The sequence below is a fragment of the Lampetra planeri genome, unplaced genomic scaffold (assembly GCF_965212315.1).
Source record: "Lampetra planeri unplaced genomic scaffold, kcLamPlan1.2.h2 scaffold_1391, whole genome shotgun sequence".
Lineage (NCBI taxonomy): Eukaryota > Metazoa > Chordata > Hyperoartia > Petromyzontiformes > Petromyzontidae > Lampetra > Lampetra planeri.
Genome location: NW_027614112.1, coordinates 10001 through 29891, shown reverse-complemented (window position 1 = coordinate 29891; position 19891 = coordinate 10001). Strand labels below are relative to the sequence as shown.

At 42.9% G+C, this 19891-nt stretch overlaps 2 protein-coding genes across 2 annotated transcripts; both read left to right on the top strand.

The window, feature by feature from the left end:
- Positions 1 to 480: 480 nt before the first annotated feature.
- Positions 481 to 4375, top strand: LOC144739272 (kin of IRRE-like protein 1; the record flags this gene model as incomplete). The annotated part of the gene is given in 6 exon segments (XM_078622241.1): positions 481 to 570; positions 572 to 698; positions 911 to 1018; positions 1897 to 2019; positions 2337 to 2419; positions 3725 to 4375. Coding segments are annotated over 6 exon segments (1182 nt in total), but the record flags the coding sequence as incomplete, so codon positions are not given.
- Positions 4376 to 6651: 2276 nt separating this feature from the next.
- On the top strand, positions 6652 to 12396 carry NDUFS2 (NADH:ubiquinone oxidoreductase core subunit S2). Its single transcript, XM_078622242.1, is given in 15 exon segments — positions 6652 to 6758; positions 7404 to 7507; positions 7615 to 7805; positions 8095 to 8215; positions 8306 to 8418; positions 8765 to 8812; positions 8814 to 8840; positions 8937 to 9014; positions 9101 to 9186; positions 9477 to 9596; positions 9908 to 10037; positions 10735 to 10830; positions 10996 to 11079; positions 11428 to 11485; positions 12359 to 12396. Coding segments are annotated over 15 exon segments (1401 nt in total).
- Positions 12397 to 19891: the final 7495 nt, after the last annotated feature.

Genomic DNA, 19891 nt, shown 5'->3' with positions numbered 1-19891 from the left:
AAATCAGCACATTCCTTCATCGGACTACGCAGTCACTCTTGACATTTAAGTTTGTGGTTGATTCCCCCCTCCCTCGAGGCACACATATTGCTCGACGGGTTGTTTTGCTCCAATTAGCGTAGTCGAGCAGTTTGACGCTTTTCTCATCAGCGGTTTCCTCCGCTCATCATTTGCTACAAAAAAAGAAAACCCCTCCTGACATTGACTCAGAAAATGGTTACATGTAGAATGTAGCTCATGCATTTACACCATTCATCGATGTGTGAATGCATGAGTGCACTTACGGATGCGTACGATTCTCTGTGAATGATTTATTCTTGGCTGTATGTGTCATGGAGTGACACAGGTTACAGGTCTGGAGAGGGTTGACGTTTGTGGTCGACGATGAAATGTTGATGCGTAGTGTTTAGATTGTTATAAAGAAGTAGTAGAGGAATCCCTGGGTTGACGAATGTGTGTGTGTGTGTGTGTGTGTGGTAGGTGTGGGCGTGGAAGGAGAACGTGTGGGAGAAGGAGAAGGGGACGCTGCTGGAGAGGTACACGGTGGAGCAGAGCAAATCGTCTGCTGAGGGGCGGCGGCGTCCTCTCCACGCTCACCATCAACAACGTGATGGAGTCCGACTTCCTGTCCACCTACAACTGTACAGCCTGGAACGCCTTCGGGCCCGGAACCATGATCATCTCTCTGGAGGAGAAGGGTGTGTTTCAATATCTTCTTCCATTCCATTTCATCTCAGACTAGACGCCGTTATTTTACATCCTCAGCGGGGGAAATGTCACCTGAGGTTTTGTGCTCTAGTTTTAATTCTTTCTGTGTAATCTTGTTTGTGCAGATACAGACAGACATTTGCAGCCCAAACTCAAGCTGTGACTCTTTTCTAACGTCTTTTTTTTGTGGGTCTCATTTCAGAGAAGGTCCCGGTGGGGATAATAGCTGGAGGGACGGTGGGCTCGACCATCCTCCTGTTCATCTTTCTGCTCATCCTTGTTCTCATCTTCTACCGGCAGCGCAAAGGCAGTGAGTCATCGCTCTTCATGAGCTGAGCTTAACGGCGTAGAGACGACTGCGAGCGCAGCTTTAATGCAGCTGTAATGTTTTACAATAGTGAATAGTGTCAAGTTTGTTCATGTTTTTAAGAAGATTAATGTTCGGTGGCGACTTACCAAATACATTTACCCAAGTCTGGGACATCAGAGCAATTTTCAGGGGATTTTTCTCCTTTTCTCTATTATTTATTAAAAATCGATATCTATAGCCTATAATGTAATAATTTAGAACTCTAGAAACTACATAAACAATTATGAACATGAAATAATGTAAGATAGATTAAATAGATAGATTAACAGTCCAATCCGGCTAATTATTAGCTAGTTAGCTATTAAGTTATCTCAAAGTATCTCAATTATTTCAACAAAACTAACTGGTCAAAATAGCTATAATGTCAAATTACCTAACTTGTTAACAATATATATTTGTTCAAAAACTTACCAAGTGTGTCAGCAAGCTAATTATATATTATTACCTTATTATTTCGAATTATAACTATTATATACATATATAGTTAAAGCTTTCTTGAAATCAGATATTTAAATTTAGCTAATTAATTGTTGGTAACATTGGTAGTGTTAAAAGTGTACGTAATACTTTAGTAGTAACTTATAAACACATTATTCAGTGTGTTTGTATTTCCTTTTTTTTCCCACTGGCCGTATTTACTTAATAAAATGTTTTTCATACTTCTTCCACTGCTGCTTGCAGAAAACTCAAAGGAACCAAACAACGGCACCATATGGATGCAGTTCCCCTCTGAACTTGCACGTCGTGCTCATGAAAAACACTGTGGACCTGCTGCGCGTGTCCAGCTGCATTCAAACCTTGCTCTGTTTTGCTTCCAGGTCGGCGCGGGGTCACGCTGGGTAAGCCTGACATCAAGGTGGAGACGATAAACAAGGAGACCCACAGCTTAGAGGAGGACTCCGGCAGCGTGTCCACAGCTTCACGCATGGTGAAGGCCATGTACTTCGGTGAGCAGCAGTGGGAAATGTGTGCTCAGGCTGGAATGTGTTTGCACAGCCTGTAGTCGGAGGAAAAAACTCTGGATTTAAGCATCAGTAACCTATCCCTATGTCATATTATACCTTCTGACTAAGAACATGCTTTCTCCTGTGGTCGCTCCGTTTTACCATTGTTAATTCCATTTTCTCTTTTCCTGTCACACTCTTGTCGCCTCCTTCCCTCCTTTTGTTGCGTTACGGCATCTCCTCTCCTTCTCTTTTTGTTTTGTTCTGTTGTTTGACGGTTTAGTTTCTCCCCTCTGTGTCCTTCTCTCCCTCCAATCAGCCCTTTAAAGACGACATAGAGCTCAAGTCTGACCTCCGCACCGACACGCTGGACACGCGCCAGGAGTATGATCTCAAGGTGAGCTCACACCGAAACATGCATTTAAATCAATTACACAGATTTCTGAGTAGGGCTGAACGTTGTCATTTCAAAGTCAGTGGCGTCTTGTGGACATGCTTCTTTCTAATTATACCGCACACGGCCGCACCGATCCCGACCACTACTGACATGGTGACTCAGCGATGACTTTCAGCCAGTGATGTACAGTTGTCTTGTCACCCACCGTGAAGCTACCTTAGCAGAAAAAAAATATTGTAAATAGTATTTGTAATTGTCTATAGTTTAATACTGATTTACATTAATAATTAAATGAGCCATAAATGAATATTCAGTACGGTTCACGAGCATTTTCAAGTTTTCAGTAAGTTAAATTGACAGTTAAGTGGAGTGTAAGAGATAAAGAGACTGTGATGAAGCAGCTACTCTCTTGTTGGAAAAAATGCATCAAACATCGAGAGTTTAGGTCGTCTATGCCCCTTCAGCCCACATGAATAGTTTATACGTTTTGACCCCTGCGGGGGAAAAGCTAGGTGACGAATGTATTTTCACACGAAATGCTGCCAAAATGTTTTGCCGACTCCTCCCATGAATATTTTGTGAGGGCGAACATGCCACCCCCCTCCAGCTGGAATTCTGCCTTGGATCATTGTGAACAAACGCAGACATGAATCCACCCCAGGAGTCGGTGTAGATCACCCGACAGCAGCCTCAGCCACACTGTTCCCCCCCCACTGTCGCCCCAAGCGCTAACGTGTGAGAAGTGTGAGCGTAGTGAGCGTGGAGAGCATCCTTCCTTCACACAGAGGGCCTGAGGTCACGCCTGAATGTCAGCCGGAATCCACCCTGCTGGACAGTTGTAGAGGAAAAACATGGATGATTTTTCTTTTATTATTCAATGTGAGAGACGACGAGACAAGCTGGACATAACACAATAAACACGTTTATCAATGTATATATCTAAATCTATATATGCCTCGCTATATATAGATATATACACACACACACACACACACACACTTAATTATCATTTTGTGTATGTATGTACAGTACACATATATGTGTATATATACATGTAAACATGTATATATCTATTTATATATGCATGTTTGTGTATATGTACTGTATATATATGTATATATACTTGCAATGATACATACACACATACAACTGATGGAGTTGTGCTGGAGCCTTGTAGCACAAAATGTGACTCTTGTGTATTTAATAATGTATATACATGACAAAACTCCAGTTGACCTTTGACCTATAAAAGAGAGTATGACAAGCTGTTTGGTAACATCTTTTTATCATCGTCCGTTCCCCCAGGACCCCACAAATGGCTACTACAACGTGCGAGCCTCCACACACGACGAAGGCCGCCCTGCCTCGCGCTCCACCATGCATTACTCCGACTACCGCTCCCCCACGGGGACGCCAGGGGGCGCTGCATCCATCAGCAGCAGTGCTGCTGGCTCAGGGGCCACAGCCAGCGGAGGAGCCCCAGGCCCCCTCACCTCCCCCGGACGTCCGCAGGCCTGCTACGACCCCCGACCCCCCTCCAGACTCTCTCACATCAGCTACGCCCAGTTCAACACCTTCACCCGCGGGGGCCAGAGTCAGCAGCCTCCAGCCAACCCCAACCCTGCACCCGGCGACTTCCCCGGAGACTGCAGCCTGCTGGACTCCACTTCACAGCTGGCCTACGACAACTACGGATACCCCTCACATTACCAGACCTACCGGATGGGTTTTGCCCCATCCAGCCTGGCCCCGCTCGAAGCCGGCCCCTCCTATGAGATGTACGGGGTGGGGTCTGGTGTCGGGGGGGCTGGGGTTGGGGTGGGCCCCACGGGTCCTGCTCCTTCAACAGAGACGGCACTGGGGAAGTACGGCAGTTCCACTCGCTTCTCCTACACCTCACAGCACTCTGACTACTCCCACAGCCGACACACACAGAGGATGCAGACTCACGTGTGAGACACCGAGGTGCCGCCGGAAGCATCTTCTAGATAGCGTTGCAGCTAAAACACACACACACACACACACACACACACACAATCAGCGATTTCCATGCACCCACTTACACATGAACACAAACATGACTACCGAAAGAGAAGGGCATCACACACAGTCAGAAGAGACGGAGGCGGGAGGGTTCGAGACACACAGAGAGAGGAAAGACGACGAGTGGAAAAGGGGAAGTCTCAGTGACACACGGAAGGGAAGTTCCACACAATTTTGAAATCCCTCACGCCCGATGTGTTTGTAAATCTGTGCTCTGAAAGAGCAGCCAGCGCAAGTCACAATCAAGACGGGGTGGAAGGAGAACGAGAGAGAGGACGGGAGATCGCAGATCGCCGCCGCCGCAGAGACTTTGCTTTGAACGGACAATGTAAATGAGGACAGAGAACGTCTTGAGGCAAAAGAGACAAATTAAATATGGTACTCGCTGATCGGGAGAAACCTCAGCCAGTGGAAGTCAGTTCTGGACGCCATTTTTTAATAGTTTTTTGTTTTTGCCTGTTGTCCTGTTCAAAGATCATAGAGCACATATATATATATATAGATATATATCCCAGAATGCCCTTCTGTACAATGGCAATTGCCATCATGCTTTATTAGCAAGGGTGCAGAAAGTGTATTTGGGGGCGGGGTTGAGGAGGGTCGTCATCATTTTGCACTGCATCAACAGTATTCATGCTTAAATGTCCCCTATCTATATCTGTGTAATGTCTCCTTTTTATTTGCACACCAGACTAGAGCTTTGTAATCTATTTTTTAACATTACAGAATTATTTTTGTCTATGTAAAACATGTAATGTGTATGTATGGACCAAAACGCGAGCGCACACAGCTGCGGCAGAGTGAGATCCACTGAGACCGAGTGAGTAGAGTTGTGCCAACAGCAGCCGGAAGCCTTCTTGTAAAGAGCCGAGAGGATTCAAGGCATTTTTTATCCACATCGGAAGGGTGTATCAGTGTATAAAAGAAACCTAGTGCCAAGTGTTTATGTTGTGTTTCACCTTAGACCATGTATATGCAGTAGAAGCTCCTTCTATTGGCGACTCTTGCTTTATAAACTGAGCTCGGGGCGCTAGAGTCCGTTTCCAGACATTTTTCATAGGCTGGAGCCTTTTTCTCTGCGCTCCAAACTAAAAGCCTGGTACAGACAACGAGTAAAAACACAGATGTTGGGTTTAGAACTGAGTGGCCTTATAGAGGAACATGTCATACATTTCTAGTGTCATTCCTCATTGTCTGCCTGGCAAAACAAAATAGGCCAGAGAAGAATGTGTTACGGGGAGGAGGTTCAATGAAGGCTTGTCTACAGTTCTGACATGTACTAGTGTATGCCCGTGTGAGTGTGTGGGTGTGTATGTGTGAGAGAGAGCAGGAGGGAGTGTGTGGGGCGTTGGAGCGTCCATCCATTTGTACAGTGTGTTTGTATAGATGTGTGAATGGCCTTTTGTGGATGGTAAACATACTGTAAACACGCAGCCCCGACTCAAGTGTGCGCAGGACTATTGTATGCATGTGTGTATACGGTGTGTGTGTGTGTGTGTGTGTCTGTGTCAAAGTGCGCGGGGGCGTGTTTCAGTATAGGTCCATATCATTTCGCTCACAATCCTGTTACAGTACTTTTATACCTCTGGTAGGACTGTATCCTGTATTATTGTGTCTTTGAATTTAGAAAACTCCAATGTTTATGTTATTGTACTGTTCTTCATAGCAGAAAAAACTGTTCAAAAAATGTACGACAAGCGTTATCAAACTCATTTTTTTTATTTCATTATCTTCAGTATTTTTTAAAAATGGTATGTAATTATTTTTCCACAGTATTACATAAATAAAAGCACTGTTTTTTATATAAAAACGGCGTGGTCTTTGTGTTGGAACCAGAAATAATACATTACGTATATTATGCTGTAATATTTTGTCAACCTGTTGAATTAATTACTATTTTTTTTTACTATGTTTTTGTCATCTTCTACTTGTCTGTCATGGAATATTATGACATATCAATTGATTCAAACAAGCCTGCCCAGCAAAGAAAAAAATACTAAATTACAACATATACAGGTGGATATTTGAATAGTACTATATATACAGTACATATACACATACGTGTTCTGACTTGTAATAATGCATAAAGCCGATAGGTGGCAGACATGCAATTCTTTCATACAATACAACGCTGTCACAAGAAAAGAGGAAACCCATTTACGTCATTGGTCGGCGGTGTGTCAGTCAAGATGGCGGCCACAATGTTGAGGTCGCTTACCAAACTAGGACGTCCTTCAACTAAATTGATATTAAATAATAATATTCTTAGCCCCGGCTGTACTGTCCTGCAGACCAGGTAAGTTCATCGAAAGAACGACTTTTACAGCTCAGGCGACCACTGTACTACCAGGTCCAAATATGCGTGCTAATGTTAGCAGAATGCTAATGCGTATAAACACCGGTGGTTTCCAACACTGTGTACCTTTTCCGTGCTAATATGAGAGGTAATAAGCCGCAGCGTGATTCTAACTGTAGTAGCGTTGTCATTCTTTGCTATTTGTGTGCGTGTTATTTTAATCTTCCTGTCGTGTAGACCTTAGCTAAGCAGGGATTGACAGGCTAACATCAGGTGTGCTATTATCAAACCTCACTGCATCCTCTCGCCTCAGTTTGATGTTAAGGTCAAAGTATACCTACCTACCTAAATCTACCTAAATAATGCAGTGTTTTAGTGGACACACTGGTAATTAACCCGCTTTATATACGACGGACTAAGTCACGTCAAGAGGACTTGTATTGTTAATGTATATCGTATTAGAGAACACATCTGTGTGAACTTCTTGGGTGGCAGTAAAGATCTCATCTAGTTTTTAGTTTTGATTTGGTTAGTGATGGATACACTGCAGCAACATTTGGCATTGAAATTATCATTAGACTGCAGATGTTCAGAGGTACACACATTAGTGTTTCATTAGAAGTACCGTTATTAATGTTTCATCAGGCAGAAGCAATGGCAGCCAGATGTGGAATGGACGGAGCAGTTTGCAGGAGCAGTGATGTATCCCACTGCCATCAATGAGAAATGGGCCCCACCTCCATGGAATGGTACTATACACATTAATAACCTGTGCTTCAATTCAGTTTAAGATCACACCTGTAAAAAAATGATCTGTAAAGACTCCCCTATTTTTGTTATCCACGTCTTTTGGCAGACAAAGACCCTCCTGCGGAGAAGGATGTATCCAATCTGACCATAAACTTTGGTCCCCAGCATCCCGCTGCTCACGGTGTGCTTCGACTCGTGCTGGAGCTCAGTGGCGAGTCGGTGAAGAAGTGTGACCCTCACATTGGTCTGCTTCACCGAGGCACGGAGAAACTTATCGAGTACAAGACCTACCTGCAGGTGCCCAACCAGAAACAAACTTTTCTGTTTTTCCTATTCGACAAACTGTTAATACCCCAAGCTAATAATTATCCGTGTTACCCGCCGACCATTAATCACAAGAAGACACAAGTCTTTCATCACTTTAAATGCTTTCATGCTCTGAGCCCTTTCAGCATGTGTGTGTGCGCAAAAAAAACACGAGCATCAGACCAGTGTGTTGAAGACATTGTTTTAAATGTCATAAATAAACTCAATGGTATCGTTCAATTCATTGTCAAATCATCTTACGCATCTTCTTCGGTAACAGGCTCTGCCCTACTTTGACCGCCTGGACTATGTGTCCATGATGTGCAATGAGCAGGCCTACTCACTGGCTGTGGAAAAGCTGCTGAACATCCAGGCTCCAGTCCGTGCTCAGTGGATCAGAGGTACAGATTAGAAATCAGTGGTTGACAACAAAGTAAAGCTGGTTGTTGTCACTGCAGCATTGTGGTTAAACGTGGTTTGTTCTGGGGTAGTTCTGTACGGAGAGATGACTCGTATCCTGAACCACATCATGGCTGTCACCACTCACGCGCTGGACATCGGCGCCATGACGCCTTTCTTCTGGATGTTCGAGGAGAGAGAGAAGGTCAGAATCACTGCTGCCCATTAGTCGCTCTCGTTTTATTTAGAAAACTTTGACAAATTGTGGAAAATAAAAATAAGAATTATTTTAGTGTAATAATAATTAATAATGTCAGTTGTTGTTTTTATTATTATGAAAAATAATACAACATCAGGAGATGTGTGGAGATAAAAATTTAAAAAAAGATAAAAATATCTGCATCTATCAAAAAGCCAGTTGAGCCAATATGTCAACTGTGTCCACACATTGACATCCACAATTGTTCTCATTCAACCTATGACATACGTGCAACATAACATATTGGCTTGTCTTGTATTTTGAGTGAAACATTCTGTTTTTTGCGTTGCAGATGTTTGAGTTTTATGAGCGTGTGTCTGGAGCCAGAATGCACGCTGCCCTACGTCAGACCCGGTGGTGTTCATCAGGTACAGCGACCAAACTAAAACAGCATCCGTCTCATGTCAACACAGCATGTCTGACCCGATCGATGGAGCGCTGACTCGTCTTCTAACGTTTTACAGGATTTACCTCTGGGCCTCATGGACGACATCTACGAATGGTGCAAGAACTTCTCCATTAGAATCGATGAAGTCGAGGAGGTGCGTGGTTTACCTGTGTTTGAACGGATGTAAACGGAAAAACGCTGCAAATGTACCAACGGCGGCTTTTCCCTGCTTTTTTGCAGATGTTGACCAACAACCGCATCTGGAAGAATCGAACTGTGGACATTGGTGTGGTGACTGCGGAGGACGCTCTCAACTACGGATTCAGGTGAGCCCAGGACACACACGCACACACACACTGTGAAAGGACTGAATACTCATCACCAAAGTGTGATTTGTGTGTGTGTGTGTGTGTGTGTGTGTGTGTGTGTGTGTGTGTGTGTGTGTGTGTGTGTGTGTGTGTGTGTGTGTGTGTCTTACCATACCAAGACCTTTACTTTGAAATATAATACAATAAATGTTGTACTGTCATATAACACACTTCACAGTGTGTTCACAGTGTGTGCAGAAACATGGATGAGTCACGTTTGTGTCTTGTTTTTTTTCTTCCTCCACCAGCGGGGTGATGCTGCGGGGTTCTGGCATCAAGTGGGATCTCAGAAAGTCTCAGCCGTACGACAAGTACGACGAGGTGGAGTTCGACATCCCGATCGGAAGCAACGGAGACTGTTACGACAGGTGGTTTGAAAATGCCGTTGTCGTTATATAATGGAGCCGGTCGCACCTGACGCAGACGGATCTGTCCCTAAGATGGACTTTATACCACATTACAAGGCAGACCACATTTAAATAAATCATTGCTCAGCTGTTAGCGCGAGCTCAGCAGCCATGCCGCTGATTTTCAGTGAGGCAGCACATTAATGAAAAATGCTTTGCTCAGACCGTTTTTGAAAGAAACTGTCAGGACGGTTCAGTCCACATAGACGACACTTCTGTGATGACGCCTGCCGCTCACGGCTGTTGTGTGTGTGTGTGTGCGCGTTTGTCAGGTATCTGTGCAGGGTGGAGGAAATGAGGCAGTCTCTCAGGATTATGCACCAGGCACTCAACAAGATGCCAGAAGGAGAGATTAAGGTGGACGACGCCAAGGTGGCTCCACCCAAGAGGTCTGAGATGAAGGTGAGGGATGTTCCAACGCAGATGAGATCATCCTTTGTTCTCCCACAGCACAGCGCCAAACAATCAACAGGATAAATAAACACCATTTACAGGAGGACAAACGATTATTTACAGAAGAACGATGACATTAGAATGTGGAAAATGCAGCAAGGCACAGATGATTGATACATGAGCTCACATCAGGGCGCTGATTTGTACATAAACACACATGAAATGACGTTCAAGTGTAAATTAAATTGCAGAAATCGGGTTGTGATTGTTAGAAATCATCCTTATTTTTATTTCTGTTTTTATTATTATGTCATTAGTAGAGTCTGAGGAGTAGCTCTGGGAGGAGAAACGAGTTACATTATGCATAACAGCATTATGTAAAATAATTTAAAAATAACCACAACCAGTGACAGTTATGCAGACAATGTGTACATATAATATTTTTCTAAATATTAATGATTACAATTTTAATAACTTTGCCAACAGTTTTTGCTTAAACCTAGTCTACACACGTAATAAAGTTATTTTAGGGTGTGAATGGATGATAGTTGGACAGTGTCGATGCTGCTGGAAGTCCAAACCGGCACATGTCAACACGTTACACCTCTTTCCCATTTTAAACAGAGGAACTTGTTCAGTACTTGTGTCTTCAGTCTGTCTGTTGTGTGTGTTTTGTGTGTTGCTGACCATCTTTCCCTTGCGTCAGATGTCCATGGAGTCTCTGATCCACCACTTCAAACTGTACACAGAAGGCTACCAGGTCCCTCCAGGGGCCACGTACACAGCTGTGGAGGCCCCCAAGGTCAGACTCTGTGCTCTCACTCTGCTCGTACTTTTAATGTTACGTGTACTGCTCCTTTTTTCTCCAGTTATTAGACGTTCCGATCCACATTAATTAGTCGGGAAGCCCCCAGGTTGTGATGCGCTAACCACACTGTGCTCTCTGTGTCCATGTTGTCGCTCGCAGGGAGAGTTTGGAGTTTATTTGGTATCAGACGGCTCCAGCCGACCCTATCGCTGCAAGATCAAAGCGCCTGGATTCGCCCACTTGGTGCGCACGGAACACTTCACACAGACGCTGTGAAATATTCAGCACATCCACTGATCAGTTATTCAGCCCCGTTTAACTGCTCGTCCTCAAGGCGACTCTTAAGTTCATTAAGGGGGGTTTTGTGAAGTACGGAGCCATTTTTAAAAGCACACAGACGCCCTCCTTCCTGTTAGCTCATAGCTACATGAGACGCCGTCGGAATCCGGCTCTCCTTCCAGACTCCGAGTGTTTTTAAAGTTCCATAAACAAACTATTAGTGTGTTCACTTCAGGCTGTGATGTCATGAATTAGAAATGTTCTGGCAGCAGGACTCGGGTTTGTCTCACTGCTTTTCTCCTTCTTCTGCAGGCGGGTCTGGATAAAATGTCTCAAGGACACATGCTGGCGGATGTGGTGGCCATCATTGGTGAGCGCGTTGACAAAAATGTCGTTTTTCTGGTGTTTGCAGACACCATGACCCCGTTCAAAAACCTTCCTCAGGATGTTCCAACCGCTGTGGACAAAAGCAAACCCCCCCCCACACAGATATCAGACCTGTAACATTGAAACTATGAAACTGAAACACAAACAACTAGATTTTTTGCCTTTTGGCAGACGGCAGTGACGTTTAAATATTTGATAAATATAAAAATATAACTAGAGAAAACAGGATTTTTTAATGATATGACAACACTAAGTAATACGCAAGAATGTGTTTTTATTGTATTTACTGTAAGCAATACGACATCGCCATAGAAACAGGGTCCTGCCTTGCCGTCGTGTGGTTCTGTCGTTTTGGTTCAGCCTGCTTTGTGGAAGGAGCCCCTGTAGAAATACACCCCCCCCCAACAGGAAGGTGTACTTTATTACGTTTTAGATTGGTTGTGAACTGTATTAATTCCCTGGGAAATTCAAATTCTAGTCAGAACACAACTCAAAAACGTGTGTGTGTGTGTGTGTGTGTGTGTGTGTGTGTGTGTGTGTGTGTGTGTGTGTGTGTGTGTGTGTGTGTGTGTGTGTGTGTGTGTGTGTGTGTGTGTGTGTGTGTGTGTGTGTGTGTGTGTGTGTGTGTGTGTGTTGTCGATAACAGTAAGATTAAGTTAACGCAAACACTCAATAGTCCGAACAGTTTGCAAACTGTGTGTGCGTGCAGTAAAGTGGAGTCTGCTGATCAGCGGGGGGCAGACGGCGGTTATCGTACTTTGGGACCGTAGATGGAACGGTGGCAGAACGCGTGCGGCGTGTGTGTGTAAACGTTTTTTCAGTTGCGTGCTCTGACACATTTGTCCCTCTGACACAGGCACGCAGGACATCGTGTTCGGAGAGGTGGACCGCTGATGCTGCTGACGCTCATCCTCTCATCTGTTTCTTCCTGTTAGTGATGCTGCGGCCGCTGATGTACAATGCCCCGATAACTCTAATAAATATTTTATGACCTAAGTTTTTTGTGTGTTTGCTCTCACAAAGTGTGAGTTCCTCTGCCTTGGTGTTAAAAGGGGGCGTGGTCTGATGGCATCAGAGACAAGTGGACTTTAAGCTCAGACCACAACTTCCTCTCTGGGCTGAGGAGGCGAGCGGCGTTCAGTATTTACCAGAACAGGAAAAAAAAGACACTCAGCCGCAGAAGAGGCCCATTTTTCTGAGTGAGTGTGACACAATGGCCTCGTTGGTTTGGAACCCGTTACTGCTGGCGATTCCTCTGTGGATGAAGATCGAAAGAGCTGGTGAGTTGTGATCTATTTCATTTATATTTATATTCACTGATATCACAGTGACGATTGATGACTTGATTAAGTCATATTGTTAAATCTAATACGTGATTGTCGTGCGTTTAGAACTTGAAGTCTGGATACAATCACCTAAAGTAAAACTACAGTCTGAGGTTAAACGTTTGACTGTCCTTTTTATTTGGAACGCGGACGGTTTGACCTTCTTTCACGAAGAGCGCAGCACACTCGCAGTCCCCACATCAGTTCCTGTGAACAGAAGCAGACGTAGGACAGCCGATGAAAAAGAAACATTTTCTAATAACAGATTGGTTCATTCTTTACAAGTCTTTTTTTTTTTTTTTTTAGAACAATGTTCAATACCAGTGTCTTAAACATCACTAGAGCTTGATTGGCAGAAAATAACAAATATAAATCCGATGTGTTTAAATTGTGGCACAATTTTAGCTTTTAATTTAAAATATATGTAAAGTTTCATTTATTTGAGAGCTTCAAAATTTCTATAACTAGAACTATAGTTCTATAACTAGAACTTCAAATTTCTATATTTGTTTACTTGACCAACTCATTCTTCAAGAGATGAATTACTATTGACAACTAGAGAAATTTATTGAGTTTTATTATTTTACCTCATCTTTAACATTTGTTAAAGATGAAATATCTGAGAGCTACCGTGTGTTTCATTTGACATTTTCCTGGTTTGATATTTAGTTATATTAAGTTCTCAGGCTTGAAAGTAAAGAATTAAATGTGTGCGATGTTTGTTTGAGATGCAGAAGAAGAACAAAACACCACATCTCTGTCGCTGTCACTTTGACAGGAAACAGGATTCCCAGTGATTCTTCAAGGAAACACTTTCTAGAAAAGTCAGTGAAGCATAAAGCTGTCAGACAGCATCCGGTGTCAGTCCTGTAAAATCAAAATAATGTTCCATTGAATAGGAGGATTTTTTGTTTATCTGCACATGAAAATTCAGCCCAGAACTGATATAACATGTTGCAGTGATAACGGGAAAAACAAATAGGACAAAGTAGGAAAGTATAAATATGAATAAAGAAGTTCTGTTTTATAACTTATCTGTGTTGAAAGATGAAACTGTGTGCACTCGTTCATTCACTTTCCGTATGATTCGGTATAATAACGTATATATTTTAGGGCTTCAGCTGGTTAGAAAGATAAAAAAAAATGCTACAGCATGAAAAAATTCAATTAACCGACCACAGTAATTTTGCAGATTATTGTGTGAAGTTCTCACGTACAGCAAAGACCATCTGAGACGGTGACAGGCCCCATTATAGAACGCCCAGATGGAAAAAAAAAAAGGCCTAGTTGTCACCGAGCGCCGCAATCATCACATACATTTGTTGCTTACGTAAACACATCTGAATTTCTGCTGAACAACTGAAATCACTGTTTGAGTTCCTCTTTACATGAAGTTGCGTCTCTTCCTCCAGCGGCTCTCGCCGAGCCGGAGATCTGTTACGTTCTGGACGGACTTCTGTTTATGTACGGAATCGTCCTCACCGTCCTCTACTGCCGGATCAAGGTTTGTACGACAAGGAAGGGTTATATATGGATGTGTGAAGGAAAAGAACACACACACACAAATGTAATATTTATTATGGTGTCGTCAGCGAAAGGACGCATTCTGAGCCCACGTTGTAATGTGAAATAACACAATTTTTTAAATTCAATACATGTGATAAGTGTGAATTTCACGTCATTTCTTTGTTGCTGGTTTAACAGGACAAACATTACACACGGGTTGTGGTGATCATGATTACAGTGGTGTAGGGATATGATGTGAAAAACATCACGTAACACGCATAAAAAAACCCATAATGTTGTTCATCGCTCATGTCTCACTGTCCTCTACAGATAGGTAACAGGAAGAACAAGGAGAAGCACTCGCACGTAAGATAATGTTGTAATTAGATGATGATTAAACTATATGATAGTAATTTTAGTCACGTTATCCTGGTTAATTTATTCTCATTTATCTAACGCATTTCCTGCCGATGACAGAAAGTTGAAGAAGGACTGTACATGGTGAGTATAGCAGCAGCAGCAGTAGCAGCAGTAGCCGTGGTAACAGTGATGACAGTCATCCCTCTCTCTCCTCTCAGGGTCTGGCGCCTCACGCTCAGGACACATATGAGACTATCGGCCTGAGGAAGTGAAGACCACACGTTCGGTGGATAGACTCCATTTCTCAGTGCCGGCTGAGACGTTGACAGAATGCGGCATGTTTTGCACCGACGCACATTTATCTGTTGTTCTATTGTTTTGTTTTTTTTTTGTAGAAGTGTAGATGGATGAAACAGAAACGGGGAAGTTGAAACAGAAGAAGTTGAGCAAGCACCGGAAGTATTTTTTTTGTATTTTATCTTCCTGTGCTGCGCTGACGCATGTATTTAATTTGTATTAAAAGTCAAACGCTGATGAGGAATGTGTCTGTCTGAAGTTCAGCACGTGCTACATCTCATTTCCTCCCTTAGTCTGTTTCAAAGGTGGAGATTTGTACAGAGTACAACAGTCTCACAGGGACCTGGACGAAAGGCGGGGTCACACGCTGGGTGAGCCAATCACAGGCAACCATTCACATGTACACCTGAGAACAATTTAGAGTCTCCAGTTAATCCGAGGTTGCTTTCACGCTGCAGCGCTGTGCTGACATCCAATGTGACCCACATGCCCAACTGAAGCCGGTCAAATGACGACCGAGTGCTAAACGCCGTGTGCCATGTTTGTTTCATGTCAAACTCGGATGGAAGGACCGTTCAGAGTGGGTGCGACCTGGTGTTCAGACTGTCAGAAAACCAGAGGAAGGCGTCGTTTTACCTCCTCAAATGATCATGTGTTCTTAATTCGTGTGTGTGTGTGTGACACACAGGGACACAGCAGTGGTTCCACCCCACCACAGGGAGGCAGCAACATGTGTGTGAAGTGTTCAGTGATAAAAGTTGATCTTTGTCCGTTGGACGTTTCCTGATCCACACTCCTCACACTCAACCGAACTGAAGCTTTGACGTTTGTCGTGATCTTCTAAAAACCAAATTGTTTGATTGTTATTGTCTTTCCTTTATTTTTCTTTTCTTTTGTTGTTGTTGTTGTCGCTGCATCCGACAATTATAATATTCAGTTAAATGACGCAGTTTGAACTGGCTTGTTTTTCACACCTGCCTCTCCTCTGAGCAAGTAAAGACGAGAAAATAACTGTCGTTGCTTCAACCAAACCGGTCAGGTGACTCCTGGTGTGTCTCTGTGTGTGTGTCAGAGAGAGAGAGAGAGAGAGAGGTGTAGTGCAAACAGGTGTATCCAAAACAGGTATAGCTTTGCCCTGTTTTTTTCTAAAGGGCAAACATCATGGTGTGTGTTTGACAAATTCTCAGGAGGACTCACACAGCTTCAGTCTCTCCTCTGCCCAGGACACTTTACAAAAACACAGAGGATGAAGCAGCCGCAATGAGGCATGAGTGCGTCTGCCTCTCTGCTTCATGCACGTGTCATTTTGAACATTATTACCTGGGCTGATGAGATTTAGTGAAGTCGTCCTCCATTGTCCACACAGAATGACATCGCTGCTGAACGGATTCTCTTTGTTTCTCTGTGTCCTCCGGATCTTTGGTAAGTCCTCTTGACATTCTATAAGACATTACATTCAATTGGGTTACATTCCTTTAATGGTCATTTTAGTATTTCCTAAATATTCCTCTTATGTTCCTACACGTACTCTTGGAATTTTCCAACAACTCCATTATAGCATGAACATCGTGTATGATTGTATTTGTTTTGTATAAAAGATCATCGATCGGTACATCAACATGGATAATTGTCTTCCGATAAATCCCAAATATTCTTCGGCTAAGGGATACAGCGTCCAGGCAGGTGGCCACCTGTAACCCACCCCTGACAGACGTCACCTGAAGAGGGTTGTTAAAGAAAACACAGTTGGTGCTGCCTGATATTTCAGGAAAAACCAGTTGTGGATGATCAATGTCTGATTCAGAGGAACAACATGGACCGAATGTCATTAGAACATCGTCGGAACGCTCTCCTTTAACGACCACTGGACAGCTTCTGTTACAGAGGATCTGTTTTATTCCTGCCTGTCTGACAGGCTGGTTGACACCAAACCTCATGGAGGTTTATACTTTTTTTTTTTTTAACCTATAAAAGCATTGGCCGCTCTCAGAGTGCCCATCTGTCAACAGCACCGTCATAGCTCCTCCGGTCATTTGTAGCAACAACAAAATACAAAAAAACCCTGCCTCCTTTAAACCTTCATTGTTTCACTACTACACATACCTCATCTGGTCATATGTCACTACTTTATTTACCATTATCTGGCGTCACTGGCTCAGTGTCAGTCATTTCAACAACGTACACTCATCAGTTGTGATGAAAAGTGTGTGAATCACCGCGTCCGTCACACATCTGATCAGATTCTCCCACACTGCATCCGTGTTACACACCCGCGTTACATCCAACACACACACACCCTCCCCTGACAGACTGTAGCATCCCCTCCATCCACACAATACTTCAAGAAATGCTACGACGTTCACATTTTTAAAATGCCACCGCAGCCTCAGCCCTCATAAAAATTCCACATGTTGTGAATGCAGAAATATTTGTCACAGGTTTTACTGCTGCTGACCCTTTTCATTCTAAAATCTGTGATCAGTAAATAAACCAAAAAAATCCCACTCGGCCCATCGTGCAAAGATAATTAAACACAAGGAGCAGAAGAAACATTACGACATGCATGGAAACGCCAGATGTACAAAACCCTTAAATGAAAGAAGAAGGTGCATGAAATAGATGAAATAAAGCAAAATACATCTATGCAAGCCATTAAATTAGGAACTACAATATATACATAGTAGGAAAGGTGAACAGCAATAAATGAGGGATGCAAGTAAAAAAAAAAACAAAATCAAAGCACCTATTAGCTGAAATGTTGCACACAATGTTTGTTTACAGCAGCTTTTCCATGTTATGTGAGTATTTCAAGAGAGGGTTAAAGGACACGTATCGTCTGTTTGTACAATAAACAGAGAAGACAGGCAGGAAGAAGAATGGAGAAAACTGATCGGACAAGTGTCTGGTTTATAGTTTGACGGCCGGAGACACACCACACAGTGTTTGACCACATTTTCTGGGCTGTTTCCTGTTTCCTGGGGCCTTGTTGAACGTCTCCTTCTGTCCAGACACCGTGAACGAACCTTTCTCTCGAGCAACTTGTTAAGCAGCATATCTTTGTGCTCGACGCTCATAAAAGACGACCTGTTCTGTTCTGTTCTCCCGTCAGTCTTCATTCTGTGTCAAACCCCGTCACCCCACCGAGTGTTTTCATCTGCTCCTTGCATTTGGCTACCAGTCAGCTTAACTCCAAAAACAAACAACACACCTGACATTTTACTCTTTGTACGTTCTTTGTAATATATATATATATATGACATTAGTGAAGTATCTTTTCACACCAAACAGAACATTTCTTGTTGTTTCCTCCAGTTTTACCTCAGTTGAACGAAGCTAAACTAAGTTAACCGAAGCGAAGTATTTTCTTTCTGTAGCTTCACATAAAATGGACAAAAATAAATCTAATCTAAGTGTTATAATATATAATAATAGGAAACACTAGTCCTCGGGCACAGTGTGTTCTTTGTGAACATTTTATACAAAGTTATTCAACTTTTAATAGATGGTGAGAGTGTAAATATAATGGACATGAATGGAAATGTTCTTATGCATCCGGTTTATTGGTATGAACATGATCATGTAAAATCACAGTTAACTAAAAGCACACATTAGTGAACTGGTGAACTTCCATGACAATGCAAAGAGTTGATGATAAAATGAGTTTATTTGACTTCTTATGACTCGTGACTTTTGAGAAGGACTGCAGCACACTTTTAACTTTGGACTACAGAGCAGCGCTTGTCTTTTCAAAGCTGCTCCACCATCTTTCAACTATCACTACTATTTCTTGAAGCTGCAAATGTCATTTGCCAAGTTTAAACAAAGAACCTGGGTGGGAATCATGGTCACATTACACATCACAACAGAATTTACCACCAATTTATCAACTGCCTTATCTCTTTTTCAATTTGGAGACTGTGAATACCTTCTGATGCTTCAGAGCTCAACTTCCTCCTCTCCTCTGGTTCCAGTGACACAGGGGGACTTCGTCGATCTCCCTCCCAGTGAACCCATCCTCTCCCTGGCAGATGAGGAAACCGTCCTGCCCTGTCGCTACCAACCCAGTGAAAATGTCGTGGTGCAAGTCACCTGGTATAAAGGGAAACCGGAAGGGACCAAGGAGCAGATTATTACTGCGCACCACATGAACGGACAGACAGGTAGACGCCATCATAATCAAAAAACGTATTTGAACAGCACATGTCATTCAGTACACATGGCTGTAAGAGTTGAAGGGAGTAAAACAATAATAATAATAATAATAAAAATAATAATAAAGGATGATTAAAATAGAGTAAAACTCTATTAAAATCTATTATTAATTCAATAATGCAATATTGAAATGTTTAAAACCAAAGTAGGATTACAAAAGTGATGTAATAATAATAATGAGATGACAGAAACTTCACGTTTAAAAAGTGAAAACCTTCAGAACAATAAATCCTCTGCTTAGAATCAACAGCTATTTAAATAAAAAAAAAGGGTATTTAAAGAACATCAGCATCCAGATGTGCTAGGGGTTAATTAAGGGCCTTCAACTTTCTTTGGAACAAATTCTTTTGCTCAAAACTTTCAACAAACCAGTGCGAGTGAGTGATGGGTTGGGACAAAGAAAAACAAATCCATCTGATATGTTCCACTAGACAAATGAAAACACTTCATTCTTAATTTGTGTGATCTGATAATTTGAGGGTGATCCTCATTGTCACTGTGAGACAGAAACTAACTGCCCACAATGCAAAGTCAGTACGTGAGTGTGTGTCAGATGTACAGTTTATCCCATGGGACATCCCTCCGTTCATGTGTCTGTCTCTTCCTCTTGTAGCGTTTGGAACGTGGTCTCGCCGTGTGCGCTTCAAGAGCAGCGACCCCACAGCGGATTCATCTCTGGTCATCTTGAC